We start from the raw sequence: 19,749 nt of genomic DNA on the forward strand, positions 1-19,749 counted from the left end.
GATTTCCACGTATAACCCGAAACACCACCAAAAGGCATCAAACACAGCTTCAAGGATCCAAAATCTCCAAAGCAATGACACCCAAACTCCACGAAGTTTCCAATGTTTACAACCAAGCTCCAATTTACACATACACACACACACACACACACACACACACACACACACACACTCCAAAACTTACACACACACATACACACATCCAAAATATCCAAAGCAATGACACCCAAACTCCACGAAATTTCCAATGTTTACAACCAAGCTCCACACACACACACACACATAAGCGTTTCCCTCAAGCTAATTCGAACTTAAACACTGGAATTAAACAATTTTCAACATCTTTGCTCACAAAATTTCGAAAATGGAAATGAGAAAATTGAGGAAAAAAACGTGAATTTCTTACCTTACAATATACTGAGCTTTGTAGAGTTTGACGCCATGGACGCGTGACCACAAACGGTGCGGCAATCGGAACTCGGAGCGAAAAAATATGGAGGATTGAATTAGATTCAAGAGTTTGAGTTCTTCTCCCTTGTTCTCCTCTCCATGAACGTGTTTCATGTTATTTGGGAAGAAATGAGCTGAAGCTCGTTGGGTTTATGGAGTGTGAGTTGGGCCTTGGGCCCATTTTGAACTCGGTTCGATCAATCTGGTTCGTTTGGCCTAATTTTAGGCCAATTTTTTTAAAATTAGTGTTAAAATTCTTGTTTAATTAGTTTTATCACATAAAACTATAAAATTCATATTTCTAATTTTTTTATTAAAAATTAATTTATTGATTAATTATTCGCTAAATTTACAGGATTTATATCTACTGGTGTCAAAGTGCTGTCATCCAAATTTAGGTAGGTATAGTGCCTGTAAGAAACTCCGATACTTAAGTTAGCAAGGATTTTAAACAAGTTTTTGGTAAATTGAGTTCGATGAATACTTGAGGCTGTCAATATATTTATAAGTGTAGATGTAGAGACAATAACTATTTTTGAGTAGTCCCATCTTCGATGATGGATCCGTTATTCTCTTTGGATAGAGAAATTATTGAGATTTGCTTTTTTAGATGAATAGAAAAGATAATAGAAATTAGTCTGATTAGAGTAAGCACAAGTTAGAATAATGTTATTGTTACCATGGTACAAAGAGTTTAGGAAAGAAACCAAGAATTGTTTAGAAAAGTATTATTTTTGTTATTCATATTTCTCATTTGTGATTACAAAGTTCTTACCAATATATAGACTAAGAGTACGCTAAGAGTACGCTAAGAGTACACTCGTTATGGAATAATATCCTAATAAATTACATTGATTTTTTTTCTAATTCTCTTTGATATTTTTCTGATTTTGTTCTCTAATTATGATATTCTAATACTCCCCCTCAAGGTGAGTAGTGGGATCACCAATACTCAGCTTGGTTAGAACTTTAGCAAGGGCTTGTCTTGAAACTGCTTTAGTAAGAATATCAGCTAATTGGTCTTTTGATCTCACAAATGGAAGCTCAATAATTTCATTCTCAATTTTTTCTTTGATAAAATATCGATCCACCTCCACATGTTTTGTTCTATCATGTTGTACAAGATTCTCTGAAATGCTGATTGCGGCTTTGTTGTCACATTTCAACTGGCTTGGCGATTGTGGTGGAAACCCAATCTCAGTCATCAATTGTCTTATCCACAATACTTCAGTTATGCCTTTAACGATCTCTCGAAATTCTGCCTCAGCACTTGAAAGAGCTACAACTTTCTGCTTCTTGCTTTTCCAAGTTACCAGGTTGCCTCCAACAAGTGTAAAGTAACTAGCTGTTGATCTTCTATCATTTGGGTTGTCCGCCCAATCTGCGTCAGTGTATGCCTCAACCTTCAAATGGTCATTCCTTTTGAAAATGATTCCACTTCCTGGAGCTCCCTTCAAATATCGAACTATTCTCATAGCAGCTTCCATATGATCTTCTTGTGGTTTATGCATAAACTGACTTACTATTCCCACAGCATAAGTTATGTCAGGCTGAGTATGTGATAAGTAAATTAGTTTTCCAACCAGTCGCTGGTACCTTTCCTTATCTGCTAGGGTGGTACCTTCTACCATCTTCAACTTGTGATTAACTTGCATGAGCGTATTTATTGGTTTGCAATCCACCATTTCTGTTTCTGCCAAAAGGTCCAAAATGTACTTTCTTTGGGAGATAAAGATTCCTTTACTGGATCGTAGAACCTCTATTCCTAAGAAATATTTTAGTCCTCCCAAATCCTTCATTTCGAAGTTTGTAAATAGGTTCCTTCTCAATTTTGTAATTTCTTCAGCATCATTTCCCGTTATGATCATATCATCCACATAGATTATTAGGCAAGTGATTAAATCTCCCCGTTTTTTCAAAAAAAGGGTATGATTAGAGTTGCTTTGCTTATACCCATACCTTTTCATGGCAACGGTAAATCTTCCAAACCAGGCACGGGAGATTGTTTAAGCCCATAAAGAGCCTTCTTTAATTGGCAAACTTCATGTTTTTCAAATCCCGTTGAGAAACTTGGAGGAGCTTCCATGTACACTTCTTCTTTCAACTCTCCATGCAAGAAAGCATTCTTGACGTCAAATTGATGGAGTGGCCAGTCTTCATTTGCTGCTATTGAAAACAACACCCTGATAGTATTAATCTTTGCAACCGGTGAAAAAGTATCAGTGTAGTCGATAGTATTAATCGACAAACTTCATGTTTTCCAAATCCCGTTGAGAAACCTGGAGGAGCTTCCATGTACACTTCTTCTTTCAACTCTCCATGCAAGAAAGCATTCTTGGCGTCAAATTGATGGAGTGGCCAGTCTTCATTTGCTGCTATTGAAAACAACACCCTGATAGGTCTGTGTATAACCTTTGGCCACCAACCTTGCCTTGTACCGTTCAATAGTGCCATCTGCCTTGTGTTTAATGGTGAAAACCCATTTGCACCCGACTGGTTTTTTTCCTGTCGGTAGGATACACTTTTCCCAAGTTCCATTCTTCTCTAGAGCTTCCATTTCTGTATTCATGGTTTTCGCTATTCAACTTTCGCATTGGCTTCTCGGGTAGTTCTTGGAATGTCTTCTGTTAAGAGTCTGACAGAAAAAGCCTTTGCAACATCTGTCATTCCTTCTCTAGCCACTCTTATTGGGTATCTTGAGTTACGGGGAACATGTTCTGGTGAGTACCGATTAGGAGGCATTCCTCTGTTTCTTCTTGGAGGAAGAATAAAGGTATTGGGCTCTGGTTCTTCATGTTCCAATGCTATACTGTTATTGTTAGTGGCCTCATTAAAAACAGGGAATAAATTATCAGATTGACAATTACTTACCTCTTGTCTGACATTCTCAAAAGGACTCTTATTGGTTGTATGTACCGAGTTATTTTTTACGTTGAGTGAAGTATGCTTGGTGGCTCCATCTACTTGCTCTGTTTGAACAGTTTCTGGGCAACAAAGGTTATTTAGCCAACTTGGTGGTTCTTTATTGTTCTCCCCCTGAATGCCATGTTGGCGGCTAAAGTAAAATTTGGATTCTAAAAAATCACAATCCATGGTCACATGAATACGACGAGTGATTGGATTGTAGCACCTATATTCCTTTTGGTGTGTAGCATACCCAACAAAAACACATTTTTCTGTACAAGGATCAAGTTTGGTTCTATTGGCTTTGGGAATATGGACAAAGACGGAACATCCAAATACTCGAGGTGGTAAGGTTAGAATAGGCGGGATTGCAGTTTGAGTAGCCAAGACTTGTAAGGGTGTTTTGTGGTGGAAAACTTGGGTAGGTAGGCGATTTAGTAAGTAGGCAGAGGTCGCTATAGCTTCAAGCCAAAAAATTTTTGGAACTTGTGCATCAAAAAGCATGGCTCGGGTCATCTCAAGTAACTTACGATTTCGCCGCTCAGCCACACCATTTTGTTGGGGTGTATTTGGGCAGGAAGTTTGATGAATAAAACCATTTTTCATAAAAAAAAATCACGCATTGACTGATTTATAAATTCTCCACCATTATCTGAGCGAAGTACTTGGATTTTCTTGTTGAATTAAGTTTGAATCATTTGGTAGAAAGCAAAGAACTTATCAGGTACTTCAGATTTGTGTTTTAAAAAATATACCCAAGTCATGCAAGAGAAATTATCCACAAATAACACAAAATATTGAAAATTATTATGGAAAATAGGAGCTGGACCCCACACATCTGAGTGTATTAGAGAAAAAATGGAATTGACTCTAGTGTTGGTTGGAGGAAAAGAAACTCTGTGATTTTTTGCACGAATACAAGTTTCACATTTGAGGGGTTCAATACTACTTGTAGAAAGACTAGGAAATAGTAACTTAAGGTACCCAAATGAAGGATATCCAAGACGCCTGTGCCATAACCAAAGTTGCCTAGTAACTGTTCCGTGAGCAAGCATGACATGATCCTGGTGTGCTACTTCATCAACGTAGTAAAGGCCTTCTCGCTCAGTACCACGCCCAATGATCTCCTTCGTAAAAATGTCCTGTAAAAGATAAAAAGGTAGAGTACATGAGTACCACACAATTTAGTTCCTTTGTTACTTGGCTAACAGACAATAATTTTGATGATAGTGCAGGGACATAGAGGCAATTTTTTAATTTCAATTTTTCTGAAAAAGTAATGGAGCCTCCTCTTTTAACATCAATTAATTCTCCACTAGCTGTTTCAATATGAGCTTTTGAGGGTATAGTCAAGCTATTAAAATCATGGAGATCATGAGTCATAGTATCGGTAGTCCCACAATCGAAAATCCATTCATTTATCCTTTTAATTGGATTCTGATTTTGGGTATCCCTTTATATTGAGTCGCGGTTTGGGCTGAGCAGGAGGCAAGGAGTTTAGGAAAGAAACCAAGAATTGTTTAAAAAAATATTATTTTTGTTATTCATATTTTTCATTTGTGATTATACAATTCTTACCAATATATAGACCAAAAGTATGCTAAGAATACACTAAGAATACACTCATTATGGAATAATATCCTAATAAATTACATTGAATTTTTTTTAATTCTCTTTGATATTTTCCTGATTTTGTTCTCTAATTATGATATTCTAATAGTCATAATAGTAACTAACTTAACTATAAGCTGCGAGCCACCTTCTTCGATCAGCGTCGTTCTCGCTATTGCTCTTTGTTCTCAGCAGAGGCTTCGAACAGCGATATTAGAAGGGATAGGTGGGGTAATTATGAAGTTCAATGTTTTGGTAGGGAAGGTTAATTTGAATTCACTCTTGAGATGTAATAGTTGCTCATTCTTGCTTGTGTGGGTCGGGTCCTATGGGCCCATATTAATCAAATCAAATGAGTTAATAAATAGTCGTTGGAGGTGATATCCGCAACACAAATTTGCGGCAGATTAACTTTTGGGCCGTTAAATCGGGGAACCGTCGAAAATAAATGAACAATGAATAGATATGATATGTGCATATGACTAGATGGTTCAGGAGCTTAACAAAACTTTAAGACACGTAGGCATGGGACGTTGGTGCTACCGCCACGTAGTCCATATTGCATGGAATCCTCGAGACAATGCCACATTTCCGTGGACCGTCATAACTACTTGAAGATTCAGGAGCAAATATACATACATGCATGTAGGTATATATCTGCTAGCTAGCAAGGGACGTCGTTGAAGTTGACACCAACCAACTCTACTGATTTTTGTTATAGACAAATGGAGAAGAGTACTAAACCTGCAATGACATTGATTGGGAGAGTTTGCAACACTGGTGGTTATTGGAAACTGATGACAACCAAGGCCTCTAACCGGGCTGCAGTTCACGGTGTTAAGCAACCTGCTCCCGACTTCATCCCAGTAACCCAACCTAACCTAGCCAGCCTCTCTTCCACTTCATTTTCTTGCTCATTTTATTATTAAATAATATATGCATGCCTGTGCTTTTATTTTGCAGAAGGAGCAAGTTCAGGAGGAGATTGAGAAAGCCAAAAAAGACAAAGAAGCTAAGAGGAAACACATTGAGGACACTCTCAACTCCCATCTCCCCAACTTCTCCAACTCTGATTCCTCTACCTCTCCTCCAAATTGATCTACTTACTCCCTCGTATCTATTCACTCTTTGTACTTAATATTAAACAAAATCCAACACTATTTTCTCTGCTAAACACTAGTAAGTTTTATTTTCTTATTTATTTATTTATTTATTTATTATGTATCAACATAATTGGCTAAAACCTATAATCAAAGCGAGAAAAGAGTGAAAAGATTTTGTTGCAAGATTTCAAATAAGACCTAAATTTCGGATGCAATGCACACAGCACACTATTGAATTTGGCCACTAAGTTCAAACCTCTGTTAGAGGCTGCGGCTGCAAAACAACATACAATCAACTTGTGCACTGTAAAGTAACAAAATATTCATATGATAATTGATAAACTCATAGTTCAGTTCAACATGATTAAAAGATCAACGATCCTGAGAACTAGTAAAAATAAATCCTCTCCTTTCGCTATGGCCATTCAAGTCTTCCTTGGTCTGGCCTAGCAGTGGTTAATGATTGGAATGAGAAAGCAATGATCACACTGTTAAAAGAATAAAACTATTGGTGGCATTTACTGTGATCTATATAACACGGAGCAAAACAATATGACATTGCTTTATATCATGTTTGAGAACTGAGCTAGTCAGGTAGCTGCACCGGTTTTATTGTTTCTCTTAAGCCACTTCAACGAGCCTTCCGCGAACCCACTTTTTACTTGCTGATGGCGATTTACATTGTGCTTCATCTTTAGTAGGCTGAATTTCCACCGCAGACGGCGAAAGTTGCGTCTCGCATTTTCTGCTTTCATCCTCTTCTGTCTCCCCTTGTTCATTTGATGGACCTGATTCCCTTGTATGACTATTCAAACAAGGTACGGTAATGCAACCATTGGTGCTTGTTAGCCCAAGTTCTAAATCACCATCTACTTGCATCTCCTTGGATAACTCGCCAAAATCTTCAGAGAACTTGTAGTCATTTGATGAAAATGCTTTGTGACCATTTACATGAGACTTAAGTGATTGGCTTAGAAATTCAGAAGCCGACCCTTCCTCATTGAAATCACTCGATGCAACCGATGAAACATCACTCTCGCTCATCTCCTCTGCATCAATGGATTCAAGTGCCTGAATAGCTTCGGCAATAAGCTTTCTGCTTTCTATCAACGAAGCTTGCGCAATGGGACTCTTTGTTGCAGCAACCTCAAGTGCCTTGGCAGCTTTCTCGGCTTCGGCGATCAATAATCTGTGCATTAAACACAATCTCATTAGTGTGTATACAGGGAAACTAATACAAATCAACAATTTGAATAAAATGAGAACAAATATGGCGTCCACTGATTTGTGTACGTAAAGATAGGCTTACCTTGCTCGTTCAATGACTTGAGCTTGTCCAGTTTCTGCAGCAGCTCTTTGTGCTCTAATGTTCTTTATCATCTCAAGCTTGGAATTTACAAAAGGATCCTTAAAGACAGGGGACGTGATTTTTTTCAAAGAGTCACTCTTAGTCCCGATTTTGGAGCTGCTACCGACGCGAGTGCTAGTATTAGTATCTTTTCTCATTATAGGTTTCTTCTTTTTGGAGTGTGAACCATCACTTGGCCTTCTTCTAGGTTTCTTTTCGGCCCCAGCTTCGCCACCATGATACTTGGCTAACCCAGAGCAAACTCTCTCGCGATATCCCTGATATAATACAAATAATTTGCTCAGGAAACAGGAATCAGAACCCAACTAATGTGGCTCAATAATCAATCAATGTGATTTTATTAGATTGTACTTCCTCCTCCTCCACACACCAACTTTGGTACAGAAGGAATTCACAGTTTCACACCATGGACCTTCTCCTTAACTTCTTAGCAATACTGTTAATATTCTTTATTTATTTGAAGACAACTTTTAACTTAGAAAGAGCACAGCTTCAAGAAAAAGCTGCTCACAGGAGATGTCTCTATTACTACTCAGCCGCATGTTCTAGTTAATCCTAATTGCATATAGAGACGAATTACAAGCGATTTGTAACACAGGTCACGACTCTAAAATCTTAAGGAGCATAATGAGAAAAGAGCGGTAATGGTATCAAAATCAAACTATCAAATCATTTGACATACAACTCTTAAGAATTTAAATGCAAGAATTATCAAATGTTGTGTCTTTCTACTTAATCCCTGAGAGGGTAAACCTTGAGTATTTAACATTTAAAGAAAGAAAAACTGACTGTTCATCAAGTTGACTCAAGTTGTTGCTGGCAGAGGTCAAGATCTGGCACACATTTATTTGGGCTAAAGTGAAACTTGAAGGTATTATTAATATATACAAACACTTACTGGATCAGCCCATTTTGCAGCAATAGCTTCTGCGATTTTTCTTCTCTGCTCAGGAGACTTGGGCGCTCGTTTGCTACCTGGTGGCCTCACCATTTGTTTCCTTTGTTCAACACACTCTGACCACTCTTGCTTCAGCTGTTTATCCAAGATTCCATAGGAATTCCACTGCAGCTCTTCCTGCTCAGCATATCCTTTTCTTGAAGCTTCCGCAATTAAATTCTGCCACTCAAAACAACATGCCTCCTGCAACATCTTTTTTCTAAGCCTCCTATCCCATCCCATTTTCACTCCAGCGCCTATCTTCAGTCTTGTTTCTGTGCTGTGCAATCAATATGGAAGATAAGTTTGAGTAAAAGTAAGTGAAAAAGGGACCAATCAGCAGAGCAGCAGCGAATTAGCAACATCTTTCAAGAAAAGACTTACGTCTGTGCATGCCCAAGATTAGCCAGCTTCATTTTTATCTGCATTACCAAATTTTATGAAGGAAATCAGTTAAAATTTTGAAGCTAAAATTCGAAAACCCAATCATCAATCTAAACCTGTTGTGTCAGTATTAATACTGAATAATAACCCATTTAAAAATTACTACCATTAAGAAATTGTTTAGTGAGACCAGAGAGAGACAGGACACGTGTAAACTTGAACATTACATATTGGCCCAGTGAAATACTCAAGATTGAACTATATTGTTTAGTGAGACCAGAGAGAGACAGGACAATCCTGTTTTACAATGGATTATATTTTAATTTGTTCATTGTCTAAATTGGGATAAGTGATAGATTTCAATGATATTGAACTAAAATGGATGTTTGTGAACCTAATATGAAAATCTACTTTAGCAAAGACAAACATATTCTTACATGACATCACCTTAGGATTCTGCATAGCAAGCCTTGTTCTTTCCCTGATTTTGAGCAAAGTTTCTGTTTAGAATGACAAAGAGAGCTAAATGATGGAAGACAGGATGGAATGTGAAGGAAGATAAAGAAAGAAGAAAAGAAAATATAGTTACCAGGACTATGCTTTCTTCCTTTGTTCCATGGGGTGTTTCCTTTATTAGCTTTGGAAATTCTCATTCTTCTCAACTTCTCCCTCTCGTCAAGCTCTTGTGATTCTTCATCACAAGAGTCAAGGTGAACCCCTGGTGCTGAGTTGGCAGTAGCAAGGTGCAAGTCGGTGGAGTGTGTGCATTCGTCTCGTTTGTGAGGCAAAATCTTTGGTTCAAAGGTAGCAACAGCCTTAATGAGAAGCGTCCCCGTCCTCGTCCCCCTGGGAAGGCGAAAAGGGACGACACTCAAGTTTTCCTTTCTAAGCTTGTTCCAGGCACAGGGAAGACAGTGGTCATTGCCAAAGGTCAAAGAAATGGATGAGCCTTTCAAGTTAATGTGATACGGCATTGGTGCCCTCAGCGATGAATACAAAGGACATTGCAAGCTTAGCTGTGCATTTGTTATCTCTGCTCACAATAACCAACAATTCATATTAAACATAAGAGTTGAGCAGAGTGGAATTTATAAGAGAGAGACAAGTGTAGGTACCAAATAAAGGCATGGGAGCTCATCCAGCGGGAGTGAGTAGGGAGGAAGAATGGAGCAAATTAGAAGAACAGAGCGCGTGGATGAGTTGGAATCGAAGGTGAATGAGAAGAAAGTAGAAACACACATCCAGCAATAGCATCAAGAACAGGATAATGTAACGTGGAAGGTACATACTCATACCTTTCCCTGCCCATTACCCGCCACAGGCCCATGGGGCTGCTTTCCCTTCCTTTTTCTTTGGGCTTCACCACTTAGCTCCTTACCGATACGATAATTCAGAGGACGATTATCAAGCATCATTAATTTCATAAAATCATATTTCCCAATATAAATTAACTTAATTTTACCCAAATACTACAAAATAAATAATTTCTAAGTTTGTTTTTTAATAAGTTATTCACATGGTTAAATTAATCAAATACTCCGTTTTATCTTCCTACTTGATTTGCATGATTAGATGCTTAAATAAGAAGTTAACTTTATTTAGGCCAGTTTAAAAAGTTTCAAATTATTTTTTTTTGAGTTTTTGAGCTATAAAAAGTAGTAGTATTAATATTTGGTATAATTTTTAAAATTAAATTATAATTTTCTAAAAAATATTTAAATATTTATAAAAAAATTAAAAAAATAATTTTTTATAATAAAAAACTTTTTATCTTCACATTTTTTTAAAAGAAACACTTTTAGAATTAAAAAACTAAATATAAAATAACGTATTTTTTATAAATATTTAATATTAATTTATTATTTTTTTTAAATAATGAAATTGTTTACTCAAATTCAACTTTAGTCATGTGAACTTTAGTAGTTTGTATAAAAAGTTGTCTAAACTAGACGAGTGCAGCTTTGAGAATTGAGAATATTATCCCTCCTACTAAATTGTGTCAGGCTTCCTAAGTTTTATGAAGAAATGAAAATATTTTAATTTTTGTGGCGATTTACATAAAACTAATAAACAGATAAATGTGTAATCAAAATTTGATGAATAGGATAATAGTTTCTTTTAGGGTTAAGTACTGAAATCGTCCCTAAGGTAAGTGGCGAAAATCAAATTCGTCTCCGACGTTTTTTTGTTTTTTTGCTATTAAAATCATCCCGAACATTCAGAAACACTTTAAAATCATTATTTTTCGAATTTTTGGACCAAAATACCCTCATCATCATCATTCTCCTCTTCACCTTCATCACCCCCCACCACCACCACCACCACCACCACAGACACAAACACAAACACCAACACCTTAACCCCACTTCGGTAACCCCCACTCCCCACCCCTCACCGCCCCCCCCCCCCTCACCCACTCCCTCACCGTAAACCCCCACCCCTCCACCCCCTCATCCCCCACCCCTCACCCACTCCCTCACCCCCTCACTCCCTACCCCTCACCGCCTCCCCCTCACCCACTCTCTCACCCCCTCACTGTAATCATCCACCCCCTCACCCCTACCCCTCACCCACTCTCTCACCCTCTCACTGTAACCCTCCACCCCCTCACCCCTACCTCTCACCGCCTCCCCTTCACCCACTCCCTCACCCCCTCACTGTAATCCTCCACCCCCTCACCCACTCCCTCACCCCTTCACTGTAACCCCCTACCCCTCACCACCTCCCTCTCACCCACTCCCTCACCCCCTCACTGTAATACCTCCCCCCCACCCCCTTTCTCATGCCCCTCTCTTCATGTTCATCATCATCATCATCATCAACAGAAAATTCAAACATGCACAACAAATTTTACAAAAAATCCAGTCCACAGATTCAACAAATTCAGTTCACAAAAGAAAAAGAAAAAGAAGAAGAAGAAGCGGTGGTGCGGTGCGGTGCGGGGGTTAGACCCACGGTGCGGCAGGAGGGTTGGACGCGGAGCGGCGGCGGGTTGGACGCAGGGGCGGCGGAGGTGAGGGGGTGAGGCGGCGGCGGTGAAGGGGTGAGGGGGCGACGGTGATGGGGGTGAGGGAGTGGGAACTGATGATGATGATGATGATGATGATGATGGGATGGGATGGGATGGGATGGGATTTGGGGGTGGGTGTAGGAGGAAGGGAAATTGGGGGGTTGGGGGGGGGGAGAGAGAAGCGAAGAGATGCTGATGGGTGAGGGTGGGGGTAGGGTTTTTTTTTTTTTTTTATTAATAGTCAAGGGTATTTTTGTCCAAAAATTCGGGAAAGGATGATTTTAAAGTGTTTCTGAATGTTTGGGATGATTTTAATAGCAAAAAAACGTCGGGGACGAATTTGATTTTCGCCACTTACCTTAGGGACGATTTCAGTACTTAACCCTTTCTTTTAACATTTATTTTATATGAACAAAAATTTGTAATAATTCAAAAAATTATTATACCTTATGATTAGGGGTGATAAACGGGTTAATCTCATCCTGTCCTGTCCCGCCTCACCTAACAGCGAATTGATAAATTGTCTACTTCGCCTTTTCTAACGACAAGTTAGCGAGCTAAATTCGTCCATTCTTTTTTTATTAATAAATCATTAAATATTAAACAATATATATAATTTCATAATTATTTCAACAAAATTATAATTTTTAAGAACTTAAAAAAATTATAATTTCTAAATTCACAAACATTAAAATCTTTACAATTCTAAATATGTAATAAACATAATCATCAACTAACCAAGTTTTTTGAAACAAAATAATAAAACTAACATTGTAAAAAATAAAACAAACATTGTCCAAAACATATAATTAAACATATTTAAGTCTCTAATAAATCAAACATAGAATATAATCCAAATTATAATTTAGAATATATTCAATTATTATCTTCAATTACAAACAAAAGATTAGGCGGTGCGGGTTAGGCGAATTTTTTAATTATGGTGGTTTCAAATTTTTAACCCGACCCGTCTTTTTTGGCGAGTTACGCGGATCGGCCCGACAGGTTTCAGCCCATTTGCCACCCCTACTTATAATGAATCATCTTGTGTTCATGGGTCAGATTTTGAAATCGACTAATTAGTAGTTGCACGCTTGAATTTGAGTAAGTATTTAAATTAGTTTCTAAAAATTTCACAATTCGTAGGTTTCTCCAATACCAATAATCATTCAGTTCGTGAGTAATTTCTGTATTTAACATTATCACTTTGTGAGTTTTTCTGTAATTAAACAACTAACAATTTGTGGGATTTTTCCCCCTTTAAACATTTTTTTATTACCCTTTCTAAATCTCAACAATTCATGTAATACTTAACCCTAAACACAATCAAGCACTAATTATGTTGCTCATAGATTGCTTTCTTAATTGACATTTATCTTTGCTCTTAAAAGACTCTTTCTTCGATTTTTATCTTTTCTTTAACATTTTATCTTTCTTTTATCTTCTTCTCACTAACATGTTTTTATCATTCCCTAAATATTTTATGAAGGTAATTATGAGATTCTGAGCTTAAAGTTGTCTTCTTAAGACTTTAGAAAAAAAATTACCTTTTCGCCATTATTTTATTATTTTTAATAAAATAATATTATTCATAAAATATAATATTTAATATTTTATTATTAATTAATTTATTTAATATTTTATTATATATTTTTGAAAATTTACAAAGTGACTCTAAAATTTTATAAAAATTATATTTTGACCCTCTTAACTTTTGATATTTATACTTTAACACACTAAACTTTTAATAATTGCACTTTAACTCCCACTAACACAAAAATATTTATAATTTAGCCCCTCCCAAGATCAAAAAGTTGTTCTTCATTGTTCTTTATCATACTCAAAGTGTTCTTCGTAAATTCTTCAAATTCTTTCTCTAATTCTTACCCATTTTCAATCTTTTCGAGAACCGATTTTTTTTAAAATTCAAATTAAAATTGCAACCACCAAAGTCCTATGATTTTCACTTGATTTTAACACAATTTCAACCTTAATTTGAGGGTTAGGGTTTTCTTTTTTCATCTGCCCAAGAACACAAATTCATAACTTGAATTTCATCATATTTCATCAAATTTTCACCAACTTTTCACCAAGAATCACTCATGTAAACAATCAATTTCAAGCATAACCAAATCATATCATAATCACAAAACTCAAACATAATTAATCAAGATTAATTTCACCAAACCCTATCTTGATTTGCTGCCTCTATTTTCGGCTATGCTTCAAGGTGTTCCTATAGCACTTTTTCCTCCAAAATCACATCAAGAATAACTTTAAATCCTCAAAATCCTAACTGACTGAATCTTCAACCACAAGTTAGGATGAGATTTATCACCTTAATCTTGGTAGAATTTGAAGTTTCTTTACCCTCAAGTCAAGCTAAGCTTGATATCTATAGAAGAACATCAAGAAAACACATGTTTATGCATGTGTTCTTGAACCCGAATTTAAAAGGGAAGAGAACAGCCATCTCACCTTATTTTTAGCCTTGATTAGTCATATAGTTGTGAAGAGAAAGAAGAGAGTATCATTTTGATCGGATTAGAATTTTGATTTGAGTTTTAGTTCAGAAGAAATCAAGTTTTGAAGATCAAGAACCAAGAACTTTTCTTTCTTTTCTCTCTTGAAAATTTTCGGCCAAAATGAGAAAATGAAGTAGCCTTGGAGGTCTTGGGGGTGAAGGAAGATCCGTGATTGGCTGGCTTAGGAGGTGGTTAAAATAATAATAAAATATCTCAGGTGTATAATTACTAAAACTAGATGTATTAGAACACATAGTTAACAACACATCTAAAAAATAATATCTGAGCTACTAGTATAAATGACACTAGTAACATGATTAACATGAGAATAGAAGGTATATGATGAGGCATTAGCATTGCTAAAGTCATCAGAGAGTGCTGGTGTTAACCTGCACTAAAAGACTGTAAACACGGTTAAACTGATCTCCTGTTTTAACTAAAACAGATCAATTAATGTTATAATATTATTCAAGCATCTCTAATATTATATTACTATTTCTCTACTCTCATGAATCGAGTTTGGCTCGTCAAACAAAGACTATGTAAAACCCAAAACATTTGAAAAGTCTTATTATGAACTATGTTCAAATCATATATTTATTTACAGTTTTAATTTCAGAAATTATTTTATTGAAGATAATTAAAGATAGCTTTGATTAATTGAATTTAAAATAAATTAAGGTTCTTATCTAAACTTTATAATTATTGATTATTTTCCTATTTACAACTTAAAGTTTTAGAAATTCGAAAATAATGAGGTTTGACTATTTAAATTAGAATTTTATTTAATTTATAATTATTAAATTATTTTTTATATTTAAATTATAAAGTTAGTAGTTATCAAATAATGAGAATTTTATATGATTTGATTTAAATAATTTATATTTTTATAATTTAATACTTTAAATTTTAGGGATAAAGAGAATTAATTATATTATCATATATTTTTAATTAGAGTAATTGATTGAGAATCAATTAGTATTTTGATACAATAAATAATATTTTAAAGTAATTTTTAGAGATTAAATTAGATTTTAAGTTAATACTTTATGCCCAAAATTTTATTAAAATTATCTTATTCTAATTAAACACAAAATCTCCAAATAAAAACCCTAATTTGACCTAACCCTAACCCACTCACACAACAGACACAATACACACCACCCACACAGCACACACAAAAGGAAATAAGAAAAGAAAGAAGAAAGGGAAAGGGAAAGGGGGCCGCGGAGAAGAAGGAAAGGAAGAGAGGGGGAGCTGTCCGTGCCACCACCCAGCTCATCGTCGTGCTGGTCTGCCTTCGAGCCGCCGTCGAAGCAGAACCACGAGGAGTGGGGGGAGACCGCGTCAATTCACCGCGAAGCCAGTGCCACCATTGCCCTCATCGCGGACCTCCATCGTCGCGTACTGCCACCGTCACCACCAAGCTCGCCTTCGTCGCCATTGTCGCCGGAAAAGAGAGGGGCGAGCAGGGTTCAATAAGGGATAGCCGAAGGAGGGGAAGAACGGCACTGTTTCGCCATTCCCCGTCGCGGCTGAAGCTCGCCACCACTGCGGCTGCCCGTGCCGCCGTCTGGTCGCGTGGAGGGAGGAAGAGCCGCTAGGTGTCGCCACGCCTTGCCTCCGCCGCCTCTACGCTGGAGACCACCGCTAAATCCTCTGTCTTGGTAAGTGTTTTCATTATGAAAAGTCCTTTTAGTCGTTGTTCTGTTATCTTATGCTGAGGTGTTACGGCGTTGTCTGTCATAGGTTTGAGTATTGGTGCTTGCATGTTGTACTCGGAGTTTGCGGCTGCTTCGTTTTGTTATTTCAGTAGGTAATTATGTTTCAAAAACTCTCGCATTAGTATTCTGTTATGTTTGGTTAAAGATTCTGAGATTTGGTAACATAGGGTCAAGTTCTAGTAGTTACATGTCGCTTTTACGTTGCTGAGATTTTTGCGAAAGTGGTTAGGGGGCTGAGGTTACAGCTCTACCATTGCGAGCCAAGAGGAAACAGAGTTTTATCGCGTAGTTGAATCGCAAACGAGGTAGGGGTGTTTTTCTAAGAACTTATGTTTATATTTTGGAATTGTTATAAATGGATATTGATGTGAGAAAACATAATTTTAGTGATTGTATAAGTCTTATGGATTATCTGGCTGTTTGGATGAATATGGTTGTTGATTTGAATTAAATTATTGATTGATTTTGTTAAACTGGTGGTTGCTGAATTAATTCTTTAAAATTTTGAAAATGAGTTTGATTCGTTGAAAATGATTTGATTTTGAATTAGTTTCCTGGAGTTATGAATTGTTGGAATTAGCTGGATGTTGAATTGATTTGGTTTTGAACCCGTTGGAATGTTGTTTGGAGTTGTCGGAGAATGTTACCAAAAGTGGTTTTAGTTTTGAAAGGAAATTGAATTTTTAAAGAAAAGTGATTCTTGGCAAGATGTGAACTGAATACATTTGTTATTGAAAGTAAATGGGACAAGAATGATTTTGATTATGATTTGAGCCTAATTGATTGTGAATATTATCGAGATTGATGAGATATTGTTTGGAAGGCGTAAGGGTCGGGTTTGTCCCGCTTGCTCTGAATTGTAGGCATAAGGGTCGGGTTCATCCCGCTTATGCTGAGAGATTTGATATTGATGAGATATTGTTTGGTAGGCGTAAGGGCCGAGTTCGTCCCGCTTATGCTGAGTTGTAGGCATAAGGCATGGGGTTTCGTCCCGCTTACGCTGAGATGTGAGGGCTGTGGTAGATGTCCCGCTCACATACTTTCAGTCATAAGAGTGGTCGAGCACTATATCTCTAGAAAAGTGAGCCGGACACTATATCCCTGGGGGTTCCCATTTATAAATGTGACCAAAAGCGACATCTCCTAGGGGATGTGTCGGGTTGGCAGTTGAACCGACGATGTGATATCACAGCTAATAGGACAAGCATTCATCATATGCATCTACGTGACATTGTTTGGGTGTGCATAATGTAATTGGTTAGCCTATGCGAATAATTATGTTTAACTGCTAATTGCTATACTTGATGTAACTGCTTTGATTGTGTTTGAACCTATTTACCTGTGTTTGTGACTGAAATTGGTTGGATTGTAGTGAATTGGATGTTGATTGAGTTGTTTGGGTCTGGGGCCGTGATTGATTATATGATGGGCTGGAGACCGTAATTGGTTTGTGTTTTTGGTTTAGTAAAATATGAAAAATCAAACTGGTTCAGCATAAACTTAATGAACATATGCTTGGAACAGGTTGGTCATTCATACTGTCTAGGAAAACTATTAATATTTTATACAAAAGGAAAAGGTTTGCATTTTGAAGAATTAATAGATTTCTCTTTTAAAAAGGATATTGGATTTTTGAATGTAAACCTTTGGCTTTTGAAAGGATACATAAGAAGAGCAACGATCATTGTACTTTGAAAACAGTTTTATCTTATGTATCTTATTATAGCAATTTCTCTAACCCTCTAGTGAGAACCAGCGAGGACGATGTTCTCACTCCCATACAGGTTTTTTCTTTGCAGGATACGGATGAAGAAGTCACGAAGAGTTTATTTCGTTTCTGTTTATATGATGTATTGTATTGTTTTAGATATTATGTTTTCCCTCACTTTTATCTTTACACATTTTTGTAAGAGGGATAAGAATTTTGATATGAAATACTTGTAAGTTAATACTTATGTATATATATGATTTATGATTTGTAAGTGTGTATTTATGTTTTTAACCTAAAAATTCTTTTCGAAAGATTATACGGTTTTAAGTTTTAAACAGGCTCTTATCTTAGTATTAAATATGTTTTAGTCATCGTAATATCCAAGCAATCAGAGTGGCGCAGCCGTAAATGTGACATTCTGATAGCAAGGGTGTTACATACTAGCTACGGAAACCAGAGTCTAAAACTCCTAACTGAAACGGCTCGAAAACTAGGTTCTTCGTGACTGTGTCATCAGGCTTATCTCAAAAGAGGTTCTTGCTTAGAGATGACATGATGATGATGATGTAGATTGAGGTACTTGATGATGAAGTAGAGGTGCTTGGAGGTGCCTGCTTCATGAACTTTCAGAAAAATAGAGTTTCTTCAGGAAGAGTTTTGTTTTGCAGAAAACTAGGTCGTTACAAGGTACACCATAACAAAATAGTGTAGCTGAAAGGCGGAATCATACTCTTATGAAAATGGTTAATAGCATGATAAATTATAGCAATGTACCTTTATCCTTATGGATGTATGCATTAAAATTCCCTGCGTATCTGCTAAATAAGGTTCTTAGTAAAGCAGTTCTTAAGACACTTTATGAACTATGGATAGGAAGAAAACTCAATTTAAGGCATCTTCATGTTTGGGGCTGCCCAGCAGAAGTAAGAGCATATAATCCACATGAAAAGAAGCTTAATGCAAGAACTATTAGTGGTTACTTCATCGGCTATCCGGCTAAATAAAAAGGGTATATATTTTACTATTCTAATAATAGTACGAGAATAATTGAATCTGAAAATGCTAGGTTTCTTGAAAATGGTCATTTTAGTAGGAGTGAGGAATCACAAAATGTGGATATTCGAGAGAACCATGTAATAACTCCTACACATGATAGTTCTTCTCAAGTTGTTGTTCCTATTGTTGTGTCACAGTTACATAACATGCCAAGGCAAAAATGCAACATTCCAAACTCACTAGATGAACATATAAATATTGAGCCTAACAATGATGTACAAGTCCCAAATGAACAAGTGATAGATGAACCATAAGAAATCTTAAGAAGGTCAGTAAGATAGAAAAGACTAGCAATTTCAGATGATTTTGTGGTTTATTCACTTGAGGAAGAGTGTGACTTAAGCATTGATAAGGATCCAGTATCTTTTAAGCAAGCCATAGAATCTCACAGTTTTGAAAAATGGTTCAATGTTATGAAAGAAAAGTTGAAATCGATAGATGACAATAAAGTTTGTGATCTAGTCGAGTTGCCTAAAAGTTCAAACTGAATTGGTTGTAAATGGGTATTTAAAACCAAACGTGACCCATAAGACAATGTTGAAAGGTATAAGGCTAGACTTGTTGCTAACGGTTACGCTCAAAAGGATGACATTAACTACAAAAAAAACTTTTTTCACGTTTCAAAGAAGGATTCTTTAAGAATTATTATGGCTTTGGTGGCTCATTATGATTTATAACTTCATCAAATGGATGTAAAGACCTTTTTTTTTCAATGGTAACTTAGAAGAAGAGGTTTATATGGACCAATCTCAAGGGTTCTTGAGCACAGAAAAGAAAAATTTAGTATGTAAATTGAACAAGTCAATATATGGACTAAAACAAGCTTCTAGACAATGGTTTATCAAATTTAATGATACTATAGTCATATGATTTTGTGGAGAACACTGTAGATAGGTGTATCTACATGAAAATTTATAGGAGCAAATTTATTATATTGGTCTTATATATTGATGACATACTTCTTG

The 19,749-nt window shown here is 36.5% G+C and overlaps 1 protein-coding gene and 1 long non-coding RNA gene across 2 annotated transcripts; one reads left to right on the forward strand and one right to left on the reverse strand.

The window, feature by feature from the left end:
- Nucleotides 1–5,691: 5,691 nt before the first annotated feature.
- LOC140179931 (uncharacterized) lies at nucleotides 5,692–6,139 on the forward strand. Its single transcript, XR_011874108.1, has 2 exons — nucleotides 5,692–5,831; nucleotides 5,929–6,139. It is a non-coding gene; the product is annotated as an uncharacterized lncRNA (long non-coding RNA).
- A 241-nt stretch (nucleotides 6,140–6,380) lies between these two features.
- On the reverse strand, nucleotides 6,381–10,075 carry LOC112758610 (uncharacterized). The gene is made up of 7 exons (XM_025807319.3): nucleotides 9,874–10,075; nucleotides 9,348–9,791; nucleotides 9,206–9,258; nucleotides 8,759–8,796; nucleotides 8,336–8,654; nucleotides 7,378–7,694; nucleotides 6,381–7,257 (listed from the first exon to the last, which is right to left on the reverse strand). Exons 1-7 carry the CDS (start codon nucleotides 9,884–9,886, stop codon nucleotides 6,690–6,692), a joined length of 1,752 nt encoding a protein of 583 aa, XP_025663104.1. The 5' UTR covers nucleotides 9,887–10,075; the 3' UTR covers nucleotides 6,381–6,689.
- Nucleotides 10,076–19,749: the final 9,674 nt, after the last annotated feature.

The sequence above is a fragment of the Arachis hypogaea genome, chromosome 16, assembly GCF_003086295.3.
Source record: "Arachis hypogaea cultivar Tifrunner chromosome 16, arahy.Tifrunner.gnm2.J5K5, whole genome shotgun sequence".
Lineage (NCBI taxonomy): Eukaryota > Viridiplantae > Streptophyta > Magnoliopsida > Fabales > Fabaceae > Arachis > Arachis hypogaea.

What these genes read in the sequence shown, in the direction of transcription:
- LOC112758610 (XM_025807319.3), bottom strand. An exon ending in TTGCTATGCAGAATCCTAAG is followed by an intron (nt 8,797 to 9,205) that starts GTGATGTCATGT and finishes TTGGTAATGCAG; the next exon opens with ATAAAAATGAAGCTGGCTAA. An exon ending in CTGCAAAATGGGCTGATCCA is followed by an intron (nt 7,695 to 8,335) that starts GTAAGTGTTTGT and finishes GTATTATATCAG; the next exon opens with GGATATCGCGAGAGAGTTTG.